Raw genomic sequence first — 17,209 nt, 5'->3', positions numbered from 1 at the left:
AAATTTTAACAAGATGAACAAGCTGTTGCTATTGTTTATCACATAATTCCCAATCCTGCAATGAAAAGAAGTCATGTTTTCTCCAAACCTATTTGATTATCACAAAGTTAAAGGCTTAATGTGTTTTATGACCGATAATTTTATAATTATTATCATTGTGTTTGTGAAAGGGAGAAGGGCAGCAGGTAATAATACCGTTACAGATTCTGGGTAAATGAGTGCTGATTTTTCTTATCAATAAGCTATTCAATTTCTCTAATCCCAGGCCATCCTAACGACCCTCTTACTTAATATCACTTCTATCTGTATTAATATCAACATTTTCAACATATCAATTAGCGATTTGGTATTCTTCGATCGCGCTGCAAAAATGAAAATTTTACTAAAAAATGTTTGATATGTATTAATATGCACCCAAAATTTAATTCAGATACACAATCAAAAGTCAGATCAACACGTATTTAAGTCAATAAAATGTTTGAAAATATTCTGGAATAGTTGAATACATCTTTTTATTCGACGAGTTCGAGGCAATATTCATCAATTACATGTGTACTAAGACATGACAGGATTTCTTCAATGGAAGGTACATTTGGTCATCTAATATCTAATATATTTTGCAAAGAGGGTGGAATAAATGTATTCTATAATTTCTTTGTATTTGTTAAACTCGTTATATTTTCATTGTACAATATCAAGCTCATAGTTTTATTGGGCAAGATAAAAATAACTCGTTTAATAAATAAAAAATAAATTAAATAATCGTATAATATCAAACTCTAGTATTCGTCTTGTCATTTTATTGAAGAACACAGTATGTGCTATTTGGTTAATATTGCATATACTGTGATTTTGTAAAACAACGTCAGTATTCCTGTTTACGCACAAGTGAAGATAAGTTGTAATTCAAATCATATGATTACAGAATCATAGAATTCTAGATTCTTTTTAAGAAATAGGTTCTATTCCATATGGATTTTAAATGATTCGGTGTGCAGGAACAAAGAAGGTCAGTGCAATGGTGAGGAGGAAGAGATGGAACTGGATTGAACATATATTGATAACTTTTTCATGAAAATGGGTGTGATTGTGTTATAGCAATGGAGTGGACAAAAGGAATAAAGAGGATAAATGGCAGTTCAAAAACAAACATGCGCAGAATGGTGGAGAGGGAAACATGATGTTGGGATATAATCCTTGCAGCGATCAAGAACTAAAGCAAGGAACTGGAAAGGCAAACTGTTGAGGCCTTATACATGTCCTGACGCTGAATGAGTCAACCCTCTCCTTACCAAAGATGACATTCCCTTCCATCATAGTGGGAGACAGCACCCAACAAAGATGACATTCCCTTCCATCATAATTGGATAGAAGACACAACAAAGATGACATTCCCATCCATCATAATGGGATAGAAGACACAACAAAGATGACATTCCCGTCCATCATAGTGGGATAGAAGACACAACCAAGATGACATTCCCGTCCACCATAGTGGGATAGAGGACACAGCAAAGATGACATTCCCTTCCATCATAGTGGGATAGAGGACACAGTAAAGATGACATTCCCGTCCATCATAGTGAGATAGAGGACACAGAAATTCCCATGCATCATGGTAGGTCAGAAAGCCCATTCAAGTTTTGATATGTTGACAGGGATCTTGATGGTTTGCGATTTGTGCCATCCTGAAAAAGGTTCTTACTCTATTTATTTGATGATAGTGAGGAATATAATATGATATAGGAATATGATTATAGATTTGTTGCATCTCTGAGAGTATTGAAATTGCAACGTAACTAAGTGGGGTTCACATTTTGTAAGAGTCATTATTGAAATTGTCTTTAAACTCATTATTTATATAAAAAATTAATATTGTTATAATTGATCAATTAACCCTTTTCATTGTCAATTATCAAATAATATTTAACCATGTTTTTATGTATTGTTTCCATACACAAATGAAATTATATTTTATCTTACATTAATTATACGGAATTATAAAATTGCCAGGCACACTCTTTCCAGCAGTCAAGCAACACAACTGCCTAAACTTTCTGCCAACCCAAAAACCCTAGCATAAATATACTATCTAACTTTTTGGCCAACCGCCTCAGAACGAAAGTTTGTCGGTTTTAGAAACGAGGCAAAAATCATTATTTTAAGATTATATGATCATGGTTGGCGGATCAAACCTCTGGATTCTCAAATTTCACGATCGGCGGATCAAGGACACACTTTTTTTTCTTAATGTTGGGCTGATCAGACCTCTGATGACATCTGAAGGTTGTCAACGAATCAGATTGTCTCACATGTGATGATATAGCGTTCCAGAAATGATGTCCAAAAAATGAAAGGATTGCTAAACTGTTTTGCGCATGGTCTTGTGTTGCAAAGGATTAATTGGTCATTGGTTTACCTCAAGTTTTTATTTGGGGTATGGATGTTTAGATGCTTTAAAATGGGATGGACTGCTGGTGTTCAGATATTTGTATAAAACAGTACAAATCTTAAAGACAGCTCTTTTCTCCACAGGAAGCCAATATAACTCACGAAGGAGAGATGACGACGGATATTTTTATCTATTTTGAAATCTATTAGTCTCTCTGTGATATTTTGAGCAACATGAATTCACACATTGGGAGTTGCAATAGTCCAATTTGGATAAAATAACAGAATTAATAAAAAGTTCCTTATGCTTTGGTATTAAATGGTGAATTTTAGCATTTTGTTATTTCCGTGTATATTGATTGTGTTCTTATTCTCATGGCTTGTCATGGAAAGATCGTTATCATTGGTGACGCGAACTTGTTTTACTTTGTTAGAAAATCATATTTTACTGTTTTTGAGATTTCTAGTTGATGTATTTGCCTGTTTTAGCAAACTCGGCCTTCAACACATCACGATCTCAGTGTTTTAAGAAAGGATGAGGCGGTGGATCCAATTTTGTTAGACTGGCACCCTAAGCGATAGTTGCAGTGTAACAATGACTTACTCCCAAGTAGAAGAAATAAAATTGTCACTCGGCTCTTTGCTTTTCCTAATTAGACAGCATGTTAGTCATTAAAGCTCACTAAATTATATCAATCAGAATAACATTCGGAAAAAGTGTGGAGCGGGCATTTGTATCAATAATAAGCTAAGAAATAGGGTATGGAGAAGTGCCAGATGAAACCAAAGAATAAAAAGTCACAAGTTTGTGCCAAACTCAGGATCCAATTGACACAACACCAATCCCCCCCCCCCCCCAACTAGCTGGGAGTGAGAGCACAGTCTTACACCCGACTGAGTTATCCAGCCACACAAATATGGTTTTCAAACTCAGTACGAATCATGCGCTTCTCTCTCTCTCTCTCTCTCTCTCTCTCTCTCTCTCTTTCTCTCTCTTTCTCTCTCGCTCTATCTATCTATCTATCTATCTATCTATCTATCTATCTATCTATCTATCTATCTCTACCTATCTCTCTCTCTCTCTCTCTCTCTCTCTCTCGAATAACGTGGTGTCCACAACGAGGTTGACTAAGAATCCCCGCGACCTCTCTATACTGGGTTAGCAAATTAAGCTATCCACCATCCTCTGTATGAAACAAAACATGGTTACTATAAACATAAAAGACACACATGGAATAGCTCCGATGTTGGGTGGAACGAAATTAAGAAAAATTGTGGAGTGGGCAATTGTATCAATAATGATGAGAAGAATAGAGTATGGAGAAGTGCCAGATAAAAAGAGAGAATAAAAATTCACGCGGTCAGAGCCAAATTTAGGATACAATTGAAACGACACCCTTCACATGGCCGAAGAGAGAAAGAGAGAGAGAGAGAGAGAGAGAGAGAGAGAGAGAGAGAGAGAGAGAGAGAGAAAGAGAAAGAGAGAGAGAAAGAGAAAGAGAGAGAGAGAGAAAGAGAAAGAGAAAGAAAGAGAGAGAGAGAGAGAGAGAGAGAGAGAGAGAGAGAGAGAGAGAGAGAGAGAAGACGGCCAGCGGTCGCACAACTGACGGAGATATCCAACCTTCTCCATAATGTTGTCATGAACCTGACGAATATAACCGTTAAAGATTACTACCAATTTTGTGTTGTGGTATATTAAATTCGTCTGGTGAATGTTTTGAATATTTTACCTTTTAGCAATGTAATTAATAGTGTAACAACCTTGATAGATAGCATATATCCCAATATTGTGAGACATCCAGGTTTCAGGGCCCTGGCTTGGTTGGCGGAGCCGGTGTCTGGTGTTTTTGCAAAACGTAAACGTCCTGATTTTGGAAGTACGCTGAGGCAGTTGCCATTTTGAAGCCGGCGAATTATGGGTAAAGTGACTGATCAATAGCATTTCTGAGCAACTTTTATAACCTGATGAAACGATGGTCACGGAACAGATGGTGACCGTTCATAGATGCAGCCTATGATCCGAAACAGGCGAGATTTAGGGAAATGTGGTGTTGACTAGAATGTGCAATTTCCCTTGAAGAGCAATAATTTTGGCGTTAAAGAAAAACTGCAAACTGGTGCTGTGTTATAGACATATCTGAGGCGTATTATTCAGTTTACAAAAGGCTCGTTCTAACATATGCAGAAACAAACATAAGGTGCAGAAAGTACTACAGAAGTAAAGACAATTACAGGTCGTCCCTGGGGGAAACCGCTAGCAAAGTTAAGAGATTGAGGAATGGAGTCCCTCAGGAATCTATACTGACAGGAATGTTCTTTAAAATCTACATTAGTGACCTGACACACTGCTTATCCTATCCTCACTGAAGCTGGGATATGCAGAATATGGAGCAACTACTATTCATAGTAAGGTCTGAATCCGTCTCAAGATGACAATAATTAATGATGTTTGACAGCTAGTAACTCAAAATTATGACTTAAAAAAACTTAACCGATGCTTTCAGCCTCGTCAGCGGCTGACAAAGCCGGAAACTGAACTTCTTAATCGGGAAACAACGTCTAGCATATGAACGGAATCCTGAGAATCCAGGGCTCACGCTGAACCGCAGCCTTTCCAATACGGTCAATCTCAAGCATCGACCGACAGATAGAGAAGCGCAAGAGCCTTTTGTTAAAGCTGGTGGGAACAATATGAGTTGCCAATCAGGCAGCCCGTGTACTTAGTTTTCCTGGACGGTATTAAACATAAGAGATGGTCGTGACTTAGAAAAACATCAGTTCCTTGTGCGGCTATGTGGTCTAGTGGTATGACACTCGCTTTCGGATCGAAAGGTCCTGGGTTCGAGCCTCGCACTCGGCGCATAGTTGAGTCCTCGGAAAAGACTCTTTACTCACAATCTCTCACCGTACTCAGGTGTAAAATGAGTACCTGGCCGTTAACAGCGTTGTCTTTGTCCGAAAAATTGTAATATCGCCTAATAGGCGTTATGTCCCGTCCTACGTGTTAATTGTTGCTGTTGACCAGGGACCCCTTGTAAAGCGCTTTGAGCACATTTAGTAGATATTGCGCTATATATAAACTCAATTTTTTATGGGTGGGAACTTAGTCATTTCGAAACTGGAAGAAAAACTGCCAGGCTTCTGTTCCAGCAAGATGACTCACTGGTTGTCTATCTGCAAAGTAAGGTCTAGTTCAGTGGGGACTGTCTGTCCGTCCCACATGCATAAGTTACAGCAAAGAACCGAAACCGCCGAGAATCTTGTAAGGAGTTGTGTTTTTAGGAAGCTACCGGATATGTCCTCAAATTTAAACAAATACGGTAACTAATTCGCCGACTGAACAGAGCGTCATAATAATGCAGTGTGTGACAAAACCATTAAAAGCTACTGCCATCGTGCCTGTCACACTTTTTGTCCTCATAGTTGTGGACAATTCTGATAGAAGTTTTCACAGTTCATATGGTCATCACAATGTTTATATTAATTGAAACAAACAATCCATTGCATAAAATAAAATCAGAAGCAGAGAATTGACGTCAGCGATTGTTTATTTTACTATAATCAGTACACACACACACGTATATATATATATATATATATATATATATATATATATATATATTATATATATATATATATATATATAGTATACTAAATCAACCTGTTTTTCTTTTACACAACCTTGCTGTTGTCAACATAGAATTGGCCGCTTCGGATGCAGCCTGGCCACAATATGTTTTCATTTTTCTTTGGAAACATTTATAATTATTGATGACTTTGTCACACGCAGTACTGTTTCCTGAGAGTTGCTTGGATGGCTGTTGCAAAAATAAAAAAGAAATATGTAAATTCTTTTTTTTTTCTACTATTGTGTAATGCCCATTTAATACTTTTTGTCATCAAAACATTACATATCTTACATTGCTAAAAACTAAAAGTTCGTATTTATTATCATTTTGATTCTACATTCAATGGTAGGAGTCGATCCATTCCAACATAACACCGTTTCAACACGAGGGACACACAAATGTGCTCAAAGAGTGAAAAAATACACCTTGTATCTGCTCAACATTAATATGCAAACCGCTATGAGAAAAATGGACTCGACCACCGGTCGATAGGTTTCAAAATGCTGCCATCTACTTTGAAGATTTAAATAGCCACCTTTATGAGTAGCTGTCATATTTTGGACATATGCGAAGACATGATAGTCTCGAAAAAAAGGATAATGGAGGGAAGAATTGAAGGAAAGAGAGGCAGAGGAAGACAAAGGAAATCCTGGACAGATGGCATCAAGGAAGCTACAGGACGGCGCATGGCAGACTGTAACGAGGCTGCAATGGACCGTGAAGGATGGAAGGCCATGACATCCGACCTCTGGAAAGAGATGGAACCCGGGTAAGGTAAGGTATGAGTAGAACAATAAATAAGAAATAAGAAACATTCAACGACTTACAGTTTTCTCACAATGCCGTGTTCCTTTGATCTTTTCTTCGTTTGCAATAACATTATAATATTATGACTCAAAGTTTTAACAGTTTACAGTAATGGTGTGATGATTCTCGATACCGTGGTAAAAGTAATCATAACAATGGGAATTCAGGGAGCGTAAGACTAGCAAATAGTTTTGGGTTTTTTTTCGAATAGGGCAATAATTGATAGCATTTATATAATATGGTTCTCCAGCGTTGAAAACAAGCTTACATGACGTTACAATTTATCTTTCACCTTAAGGAAACGCATATATAATAAATTGAACGGCACAAGCAGATCTAGTGCATCCATATACATATTTCGGAGATAGACAATGCTGTCAACAAATAAATGGATCCCCAGAATATTTACTTTTGTATCCGAACGGACAAGGAAATGTGTGTGAAATGCGTCTTACCAATAAATAATATTAGACCAAACATTGAGCAAGAGAACACAAAAAATTCCCACAATAGATGTCACTTAAACCCTCTGGTCACCAATTGAGTGAGGTACATGTTCTCAATTCTTGAATTAAATTTACTGTGGGGCGTTCTGAATGTATCAATACTATACGATTCTATCTGTTTTTGTAATTATTAAACGAGATGTTTTTATCAATCCGAATAACACTACGAGCTTGAGTATGTGTTATTGCCAATAAGATAATAACGATTATATATATATATATATATATATATATATATATATATATATATATATATATATATAAAGATAGACAGAAAGATAGATTTATTGAAGGATAGAGGGCGAGAAATATATGGTATTATGTTATATCCTTGTAAACTCAACTTTTACCTTCTCCAATCAAGGTACAATAACACAACAGTGAGAGTATGTCCAGAATACAATGTCCTATGACCAAATATAAAATTCACTTTTGCTGTTGGTTTAAGACTGTTCTATTTTCAAAATGACAAATCTATTATTGCTGAAAAGACAAAGATCTATATCATCAAGAAGTCTTACATTTTCTGAAAATAGCGTCACTGTTTATTCAGATTTCACGCTAATGAAATAATGGCCTCCGAAAACCTAAATGAATTTAGAATAAATAATATTTTTTTAAAGATGAACAAAAATAATGAAAGAAGAATCTACGATGGTGTCTAACACTAAGGACAAGAAATTGTTTACACAGTTCACATACAATAATCACAAGGAAGAAGAAAAAGAAGAAGAAGAAGAAGAAGAAGAAGAAGAAGAAGAAGAAGAAGAAGAAGAAGAAGAAGAAGAAGAAGAAGAAGAAGAAGAAGAAGAAGAAGAAGAAGAAGAAGAAGAAGAAGAAGAAGAAGAAGAAGAAGAAGAAGAAGAAGAAGAAGAAGAAGAAGAAGAAGAAGAAGAGGATGTATTTAACTGACCTTATAGCATTTTTCGAGAATCCTCCAAATGTGTTTTCTTGTTACTTTGTTGACAGCACAACTCTCTGACGCCCGGTTTTTATGACTACATACGTGATTAAAAATGCGAATACTGGCTGTCTTTTTATTCCCATGTTTTGTCGTGGCAAGTTTACAATTTCCAAAGCAATTGTAAGCTATGGCAACCTTATCACAGAGGGCAGTGTGGTTATCATTTAGGTTACGTTTCTTTACAGCCTTCCTTCCAATCTTGTATGTAGTAATGCAATTGTCGCGTATTTGTTTACAGGTTTTCTGTGGAGCAGGCTGGATACCGGTAGTCATGACGACGATCAGTATAATCAAGACAGATATAAGTTTGGCGCCCATCGTAGATCTCGTTGCAAAACTGGTAATACATATTTAGGACATCGCCGTTAAAAATCAAAATTATGTATTTTGCCGAAAGGGTCTTTAGATATTGAATGTGATGTAAAAAATAATATTCATTTCTCAAAACATATTTTAAAAATTAACATAGGTCGCATATTATTTCTGATTACTAATTCTATTTTTAGCATTAATTTAAAACCTCCAATAATAATCAGGATATCGATGGTTGGCTGATCAAATTTCTGAAGTCCCAATTTTCAGAATCGATCTGTCTCACCCGTCCAAACTTAAATAAAAATCGGTACGCAAAGTTCTTCAGAGTTTTGAACCCCTGGACCCGAAATTCGAGACTTCAGAGATTTTATCCGCCGATCGTGAAAATCAGGAATTCAGAGCTTTGATCCGCCGACCATAGATATTAAGAGACTGGTCAAAATTCATGACATTTTGAATCAAGACATTGCATTCGATTTTTAATGTTTTGAAATATTTCTTTTGGCAAGGGAACATGTATGTGATTCATCGGTCGATTTAGACAACATATCAAATTAGCGATGTGTAAAGATTTAACACGTGCCGCAATATCAATATAACGTTGAACTAATCAAAGATATGAAATTATAACTATTAGAATTCAAACTCATTTTTCTTAGTTATCGTGTGCAGGTCTGATAACCCACATCATTATGAGCTCATTGTTGTAATGGAAGTACTACCGGAGCAACTCACAATAATGTCCATTACAACAAAGTCAATACAGGCTTCTTGATACGATCTTACAGGTGCTTGCGCAATTCCCGTCTATGAATTAGTATATGTGACCCATTGTTTCAAAACCGTATTATGTCGGGATCGACAAGATCTTTAAAGGTCAATTTTAAGCTAAGAAAACTAAATTTTGGTTTCACCCACTGATTTGTTTTCAATAATGCATCGACTCAACTAAAGTGAGATATTTATATAAAGTTAGACACAATTGCTCGCGAAGTGTGACTTGAGGAAGTCGCCTATTCACCCAGCAGAGATTGGGTAACTGGGTCTGTAAGATCTGAGGAAAGTAGTTGCGATAGATTAGCGTCCTATCCAAAGACTAGCAAGCAATTGCTCTCGGTCATGTCGTGCTATAGAAACTGGGAGAAACTCCGGCTCCATGGGCCTAATGACTTTGAAGGACCACTTAATGGCCAGCGTGACGCAACATAACCATATTTCACGAATACAAACTTGTAAAATGAGTTAAAGCAATGATTAAAGTATTATATGAAAAACTTAAATAATAAAGTAAAAAAATATTTACTTACATCAATCTCTTATCCCAAAGAAATCAAAACCGATACTGATGGATGGTATGATGGATAATACATTCATAATGTTGTACAGCCGAGGAGAGATGCATCGAATGATCAGAGGAATAAAATGATTGGTTGTTGATTAGTTAGCAACTTGCGTCATTCGGGAAGTTGCTGTATAATGAGCGTTGATCAGTGTTGATTTACACACAAAAATATATTTGTGTACATTGATTATGATGATGCATCCTGCCCCCCTCCCTTTAGACACACACACACACACACACACACACCTTCACACAACAACACACACACACAAACGTTCACACACGTACACAAACAAAAGGAAGTATAATGATCATGCCTGAGCCTGTTGTGAGATTTGTAACACATGTGCAATTTTGTTATGTCGGATTCAGTGTGCTTGAAACAAAATGCAAATAATATAGATTTTATTAATGTGTATTCTATTGAGAAGGCTATGACTAAATAGACCCCTAGGGATATGGGTCTTGGATGATTAATATCAAAATAGACTGTGAATAAAACTCCTGAAGTGTCTCGGGTCCTAGATACTCGTCCAAAAGGGAACTTTACTCCAATCTAATTCACATATACAGACAAAAACTGTTCGCAATTCTGAAAATGTCTTGTCTAATGAATAAGAGTTGGAAGACAACTGTAGCTAGTTCCATTTATTGGTATCCGACATATAACTAAACAACCAAGCAAATCTAAAGTCAAAGTAGCGAGGAAATAACTTGGAAACCCTAATCTTACATTCTCTGGAGTTTATTCGGCAGTATCGCCAGCCAAGTCTGTGAAATTTGCAGGTTTTATCAGCCATAGAGGGCACTGTCGTCCCCTGTTGTGTGTGAAGTTGTAGTAGTAGTAGTAGTAGTAGTAGTAGTAGTAGTAGTAGTAGTAGTAGTAGTAGTAGTAGTAGTAGTACTGCCCTGACCAACAAAAGGACAGTATCTCTCAAAAAATCATCAAATCTCTTTTTCACTTAATCGACACTCTAAGACATAAGAAATCTTACAAAGCTGTCAGAATGATCATATCTCAAGTATTTTTTTAATAAGAGGCGATTAAAAATTTTGCTTGAAACTGTATCCTATTAAAGCCCCATCTTTAACCAACAAAAGGACAGTATCTCAGACGGTCGTCTCCGCCCCGTAAAGTTAACGGGGTCCCTCCGTGAGCATGACGGTGGCGACAACGAATATTATAATATTATAGCATGTCTGGACATGGCCGACTAGAGTACTATAGTAACGTCAAGTGGCTGGACCATTCGACAAGGCTTTGGAAGACATCGCTACTTGCAGGGCTGCCAGATGGTCATAATCTTGGCCAATTTAGCCAAGATTGGACCCAAGTAAAATATAACTTTTAAAAAAAATATATTTTATTTATTTTTTCACAACTACTTTTTCCTTAGTGTAGGCGATCTTTTTTTTTCAAATAAAAAACGATGAGTTTACAAGGCAGTCAGAGCGTTTGTTCACATAAGGGTGTATTTGGATGCCTTTGATTTTGAAATTGGCCACGAGGAACTCTGATCATCTGACATAAATGTGTATGCGTATGTGGGGAATTAGTCCGTCTGTGTAAAAAAAAAGAAGAGAGAGAGAGAGAGAGAGAGAGAGAGAGAGAGAGAGAGAGATGACAATAGGATTAAATAGTCGTAACCCCACTTCCTTCCTCATGACGCATGGTAACTTAGCAACACTGGCTCTAAACTATCGGAACAATGGCGGACGCCCGTATGAAATATTTCTCCGGCGAGCATAAAAGCGTATCCAGAGGGAGAAAAAACCCATAAATTTGATCATGTTTTGACTTTTACACATTCTGCTCACAAGACATATGAAAAGTTCTAGCCAGCTTGAAGAATAAAAAGTAATGATTTTCTTTGTTTAGAACCAAGATGGCCGCCGTTGCCGGGAGGCGTGACATCAGACTACTGAATCCAATTGATAGTGAATCCTAGTTTGGATGTGCATGTAGATGTGGGTGTGGGTGTGTGGGGGAGGGGGGGGGGGCTGAGGGTTGCGTGTGCGTGGGTAATATGAGTGGAATGCATAATGTGATCAGTTCCATGTGAGAAGATATAACATTTTCTAATTTGGTGAATTATTGTCTAGATCTCGAGTACAAAGAAAACATTTTTGGGGGGAGGGGGGGGGAGGCTATGCTCACATTATTTGACTTATTAAGTCACGCAGTAAATACAATTTTTTGGTGTTAAAACATTTTGTGTTGACAAGCTTGGAACAGCAGTAACAAGAAATTTGGCAAATAATAATATTTCCCTTAAAAATTAAATAATATGTCGTTCTTCATGTAAATTGCTACTTTATTTTAGCGAAAAGCCATGAGCAGACTCTTTTCGAAATAAAAGTTAGCCATTAAAAGAAATATCTTATGTCACCGTCTTTCCCCGTCTATCCTATACAACCATCCAAAACCTTTGTCATCCCTATCATCTGTAAATTCAAAATGATATATAGCATGTCGACAAATTACATGATGGTGTCTCATTGAAAGCAAATGATGATTTTTTTGTCTAATTGAAATCAACTGATAAACCGCAATTTTACATATTATATTAATTGTTCATACCTATATATTTCTTCTACAGTTGAAACAAAATCTTTTAAATCTTTAACATTTTAAGACAAATTCTATTAAATGCCCGGTTAGCATGGTTATCGATATTTTGCCGAGACTTGATTTAAAGTAACCGGTGAAAACCTTAACCATTTTCTAATAAATTCATTCAATCAAGAATCTACGGATAATTCTCGTTCTGCTATCCATAGTCGTGACAATATATGTTATCATTAAATTTGGCTACCTTATGACGTCAGATGACCTGGTGATAACTATAATATTATTATTAAGTAAATCATCGAGTCACGAAATTCGACAAGACGTTGAGTCGACATTGGCGAGACTGACCAATTAAATTATCGTTGGGTGGTATCAAAAACACAAAGGTTGAAAATGAAATACCAAAATGCACAACACAAAGAGACAGACTTGTTACGTCGAAGGATGATTGATGTTGCATCGATAGATTTACCCTATTGTGTTCAGATTCTGTTTCTGCTAGATACTGAGTTCCCTAAATGGCCATGTCAATTATGTAACATCTTTAGATGATCTCATCCTACTCTTTGATATCTATAGCCGCGTTTTCGAGTCCGATTGTCAATCATGACAAAATCATACCCACAAACTTTCATAGGTCAATCATCAGTTTCAAACTTTTTGCTCGTGTGATGTCAAGACTTTCTCAGAGCAAATTATTGGTTCTTGATAGATGATGCTGGTTCTTGACCACAGACTACTAGGAGCAGACCGACAACAGCCACTTTTTAGTGGCTAATCGTCCCTGGTTGGATAAAAAAAGAAAATGGCGGCGCTCGACCTCTCGTGATCAGATTCTTTATGGGGGGGGGGGAGATAATGAGTACCCTATATGGCCATGTCAATCATGTAGACATCATTTGATGATATAAGCCTACCCTTTGATGTCTGCAGTCGCCTTTTCGTTTTCAACTGTCAATCATGGATAACAGCCGTCAAGAGACATCGACAATGCACTGAACCATCGTTGAAACACTGGAAGACGCTCATGGCATAGTTGCGTCACAATCACCACGTTGCTGAATATATTATCCAGGCACGGTTGATAGGTAAAAAAAAGCCAAATTATGTTCTAGTTACATTTGAAACAAACAAAGTATATCACTGATCTCGTTTTCATTGAGATATAAAGAATGATATAAAAATCAAGAAAATCGGCCGATAAATAAAAAAATGCTAAAAATATCTAAAATAAACAAAAGCAATTTTTCAAATCAAATTTATTCGTAAAACAGTTGGTTTTCAACCGATTTTTCTGAAATAAGGACCAATGTTCTTCTTTTTTTAAGCTGATTTCAACAATGTGACTTTCAAATACCTCAGAATTATATTTTTTACTTTTAGATTTTAGCTTTTAGGCCTACTCAAAAAGGTGTTAAATTCCTTGCGTAACAATATCGTAATATATCTACGGTGAGATTGATAATTCTATACAAATGGACGGTGGCGGTAGATCAAAGAAGTGTACCAAATTTATTTACCAACTGCTTTTCTTAGTGCTAAAAATACAAAGTAATAATTTCGCGTCAGAAAAAATAACTCTCAAGTTCCTATCTCTTTATTACAATAAAATTGATACCATGAATGACAAAATCGCCCCACAAATAAGGGAGTTTATAAGTTATCCATAATATTTTTAAAAGTTATTAATATAAACCCGATCATTGGAGCCAAGTCTAAAATGTACAAGTAAAAGGGTAGTTTACTATGTATAATTTGGTTTATCATCATAAACCTGGCCTTTTTGTCTATTTTCCGTACACAAATCAAGGTTAATCGAGCTCAGTCAAAGACATTCATATAGAGATTAAATCGCACAGCGTCTCTGGTTTCATAAAAAGGAAAATGGCGGCGATCGACCTCTCACTAGCCACTTTTGATTACGTTTTCCTACCTGTTGTCGTCTCTAGTCCTGTATTCTCTATGTTCTTGAAAACCACACTGTTGAAATCAACTATTAAGAAGGAGAACATTAGTCTTTGAATCATAAAGATCGGTTGAGAAAGAACTGTTTTAAGAGTAAATATTATTTTGAAAGTTGATGTTGTCCTTGTTTGTTTATTTTGGTAACTTATTTATTTCTTGTCCGATTCGATTCCTGTATCATTTTTGATTTCTCTCTGAGACAAGATCGGCGATGAACTTTGTTTGTTTGAAATCTGACTAAAACATACATTGGCTTTTTTTCCCAACGAGCTTAGTAATAAATTCAAAAGGGCACAAAGAAGGTGATGCAACTTTCAGACGGTCGTCGAGAAAAGCTCTAATCCGTAAGCGGTCACAGCAACCAATCAGTGAAAAGCTGTAAGTAATGATGAAAGGTCAGAATCATCTATCAAGAACCAATAATTTGCTCTGAGAAAGTCTTGACATCACACGAGCAAAAAGTTTGAAACTGATGATGGACCTATGAAAAGTTTGTGGGCGGGATTTTGTCATGATTGACAATCGGACTCGAAAAAGCGTCTTTAGATATCAAAGAGTAGGATGAGATCATCTAAAGATGTTACATGATTGACATGGCCATTTTGAGAACTCAGTATCTAGCAGAAACAGAATCTGAACTCAATATGTTAGATATATCGGTGCAACATCAATCATCCTTCGACGATACAAATCTGTCCCTTTGTGTTGTGCATTTTGGTATTTCATTTTCAACCTTTGTATTTTTGATACCACCCACCGATATTTTAATTGGTCAGTCTCGCCAATTTCAACTCAACGCCTTGTCGAATTTCGTGATTCGATGATTTACTTAATAATAATATTATAGTTATCACCAGGTCATCTGACGTCATGAGGTAGCAAAATTATAATGATAACATTTATTGTCACGACTATGGATAGCAGACCGAGAATTATCCGTAGATTCTCGATTGAATGCATTTATTAGACAATGGTTAAAGTTTTCACCGGTTACTGTAAATCAAGACTCGGCAAAATATCGATAACCATGTTAACCGGGCATTAAATAGAATTTGTCTTAAAATGTTAAAGCTTTAAAAGATTTTATTTCAATTTTAGAAGAAATATATAGGTATGAACCATTAATTTATGTACTATTGCGGTTTATAAGCTGACTTCAATTACACACAAAAAAATCATCTTTTTCTTTCAATGAGACACCATCATGTAATTTGTCGACATGCTATACTCCGCCTTTTATGATATAGTATCACTTTTTGTAAACGTTAGTTTTACGTTCAGTACGCCCAAATAATCTGTAAGCTCAAATAAAAAATTCAGACTATAATTTGATGCTATTATCCCCAAATACCAAGTAACACAGATCAAAGAGAGTAATTTTCTAGTACTCAATATAATGACCAATCCTTTAACTTTGGATCGTAAAACTGACCTAGACTACTCAATATAATGACCAAGTTTAACTGATATACAAGCACTCTGAACTCATTAAACCAACTTTCTATAAGTTAACTCTCTTACACAAGCTTGTCAACACAAAATGTTTTAACACCAAAAAATTGTATTTACTGCGTGACTTAATAAGTCACATAATGCGAGCATAGTTTTTTTGTTCTCGATATCTTGATAATAAATCACCAAATTAGAAAATGTTATATCTTCCCACATTGCACTGATCACATTATGCATTCCACTCATATTACCCACACACACGCAACCCTCACCCCCCCCCCCACACACACACAAACACACCCACATCCACATGCACATCCAAACTAGGATACATTATCAATTTTCATCTCTCTCTCTCTCTCTCTCTCTCTCTCTCTCTCTCTTTCTCTCTCTCTCTCACTCTCTCTTCTTTTTTTTTTTACACAGACGGACTAATTCCCCACATACGCATACACATTTATGTCAGATGATCAGAGTTCCTCCTGGCCAATTTCAAAATCAAAAGCATCCAAATACACACTTATGTGAACAAACGCTCTGACTGCCTTGTAAACTCATCGTTTTTTATTTGAAAAAAAAAAGATCGACTAGACTAAGGAAAAAGTAGTTGTGAAAAAGTAAATGAAATATATTTTTTTAAAAAGCTATATTTTAATGGTGTCCAATCTTGGCTAAATTGGCCAAGATTATGACCATCTGGCAGCCCTGCAAGTAGCGATGTCTTCCAAAGCCGTTTCGAATGGTCTAGATACTTGACGTAACTATTGGTTAGAATCAGCGTGGGTGCGCAACTGGATGCGCGGGTTGACGGAGGTAGGAAACAATAACAAACCCACATGGTTGCCATTACCTCCACCATCATTCTCGCTCACGGTTTGTGGAAAGCACTTCATTACAGGCACGTAATAGTGAATCTAGTTTTTGTTTTGAACATTTCTATTATTATTCTTTGTAAATTGACCCATATTAAAAGAAACATACAAACAAAACAGGCATGACCAGTCAATAACAATGCCGTGTAGTGTGTAGACAGTAACACAGTACGGTGAACATGACTGACACTGGGATCGGAATGTCGGAACCCATGAGTCGTTCGCAACTCCGCCTCACGTATTCATTTAATCAGTCAATTTAATTTTTATTAAGCTTGCGTAAAACATACAAACAAAAAAGACATGACCAGTCACTAACAATGCAGTGTAGTGTGTAGACAGTAACACGGTACGGTGAACATGAATGACACTGGGATCGGCATGTCGGAACCCA

The 17,209-nt window shown here is 36.4% G+C and overlaps 1 protein-coding gene across 1 annotated transcript; it reads right to left on the bottom strand.

Annotated features, from left to right (window-relative positions):
* Positions 1–6,023: 6,023 nt before the first annotated feature.
* On the bottom strand, positions 6,024–10,017 carry LOC144959857 (uncharacterized). Its single transcript, XM_078892658.1, has 3 exons — positions 9,920–10,017; positions 8,247–8,634; positions 6,024–6,209 (listed from the first exon to the last, which is right to left on the bottom strand). The coding sequence occupies exons 2-3, from the start codon at positions 8,613–8,615 to the stop codon at positions 6,048–6,050; spliced, it is 531 nt and encodes a 176-aa protein (XP_078748784.1). The 5' UTR covers positions 8,616–8,634; positions 9,920–10,017; the 3' UTR covers positions 6,024–6,047.
* Positions 10,018–17,209: the final 7,192 nt, after the last annotated feature.

The sequence above is a fragment of the Berghia stephanieae genome, chromosome 14, assembly GCF_034508935.2.
Source record: "Berghia stephanieae isolate SIO BIC M18660-M18661 chromosome 14, UCSD_Bste_1.3, whole genome shotgun sequence".
Taxonomy (NCBI): domain Eukaryota; kingdom Metazoa; phylum Mollusca; class Gastropoda; order Nudibranchia; family Aeolidiidae; genus Berghia; species Berghia stephanieae.
The sequence above is the reverse complement of the archived record's forward strand: the minus strand, read 5'-3'. Positions and strand labels throughout refer to the sequence as shown.

Bases quoted from the DNA above. Each gene is read 5' to 3' on its own strand.
- LOC144959857 (XM_078892658.1), bottom strand. From the start codon at position 8,615: ATGGGCGCCAAACTTATATCTGTCTTGATTATACTGATCGTCGTCATG. The intron at 6,210-8,246 runs GTCAGTTAAATA...TTTTTGCAACAG, and splicing joins TTCTCGAAAAATGCTATAAG to CCATCCAAGCAACTCTCAGG.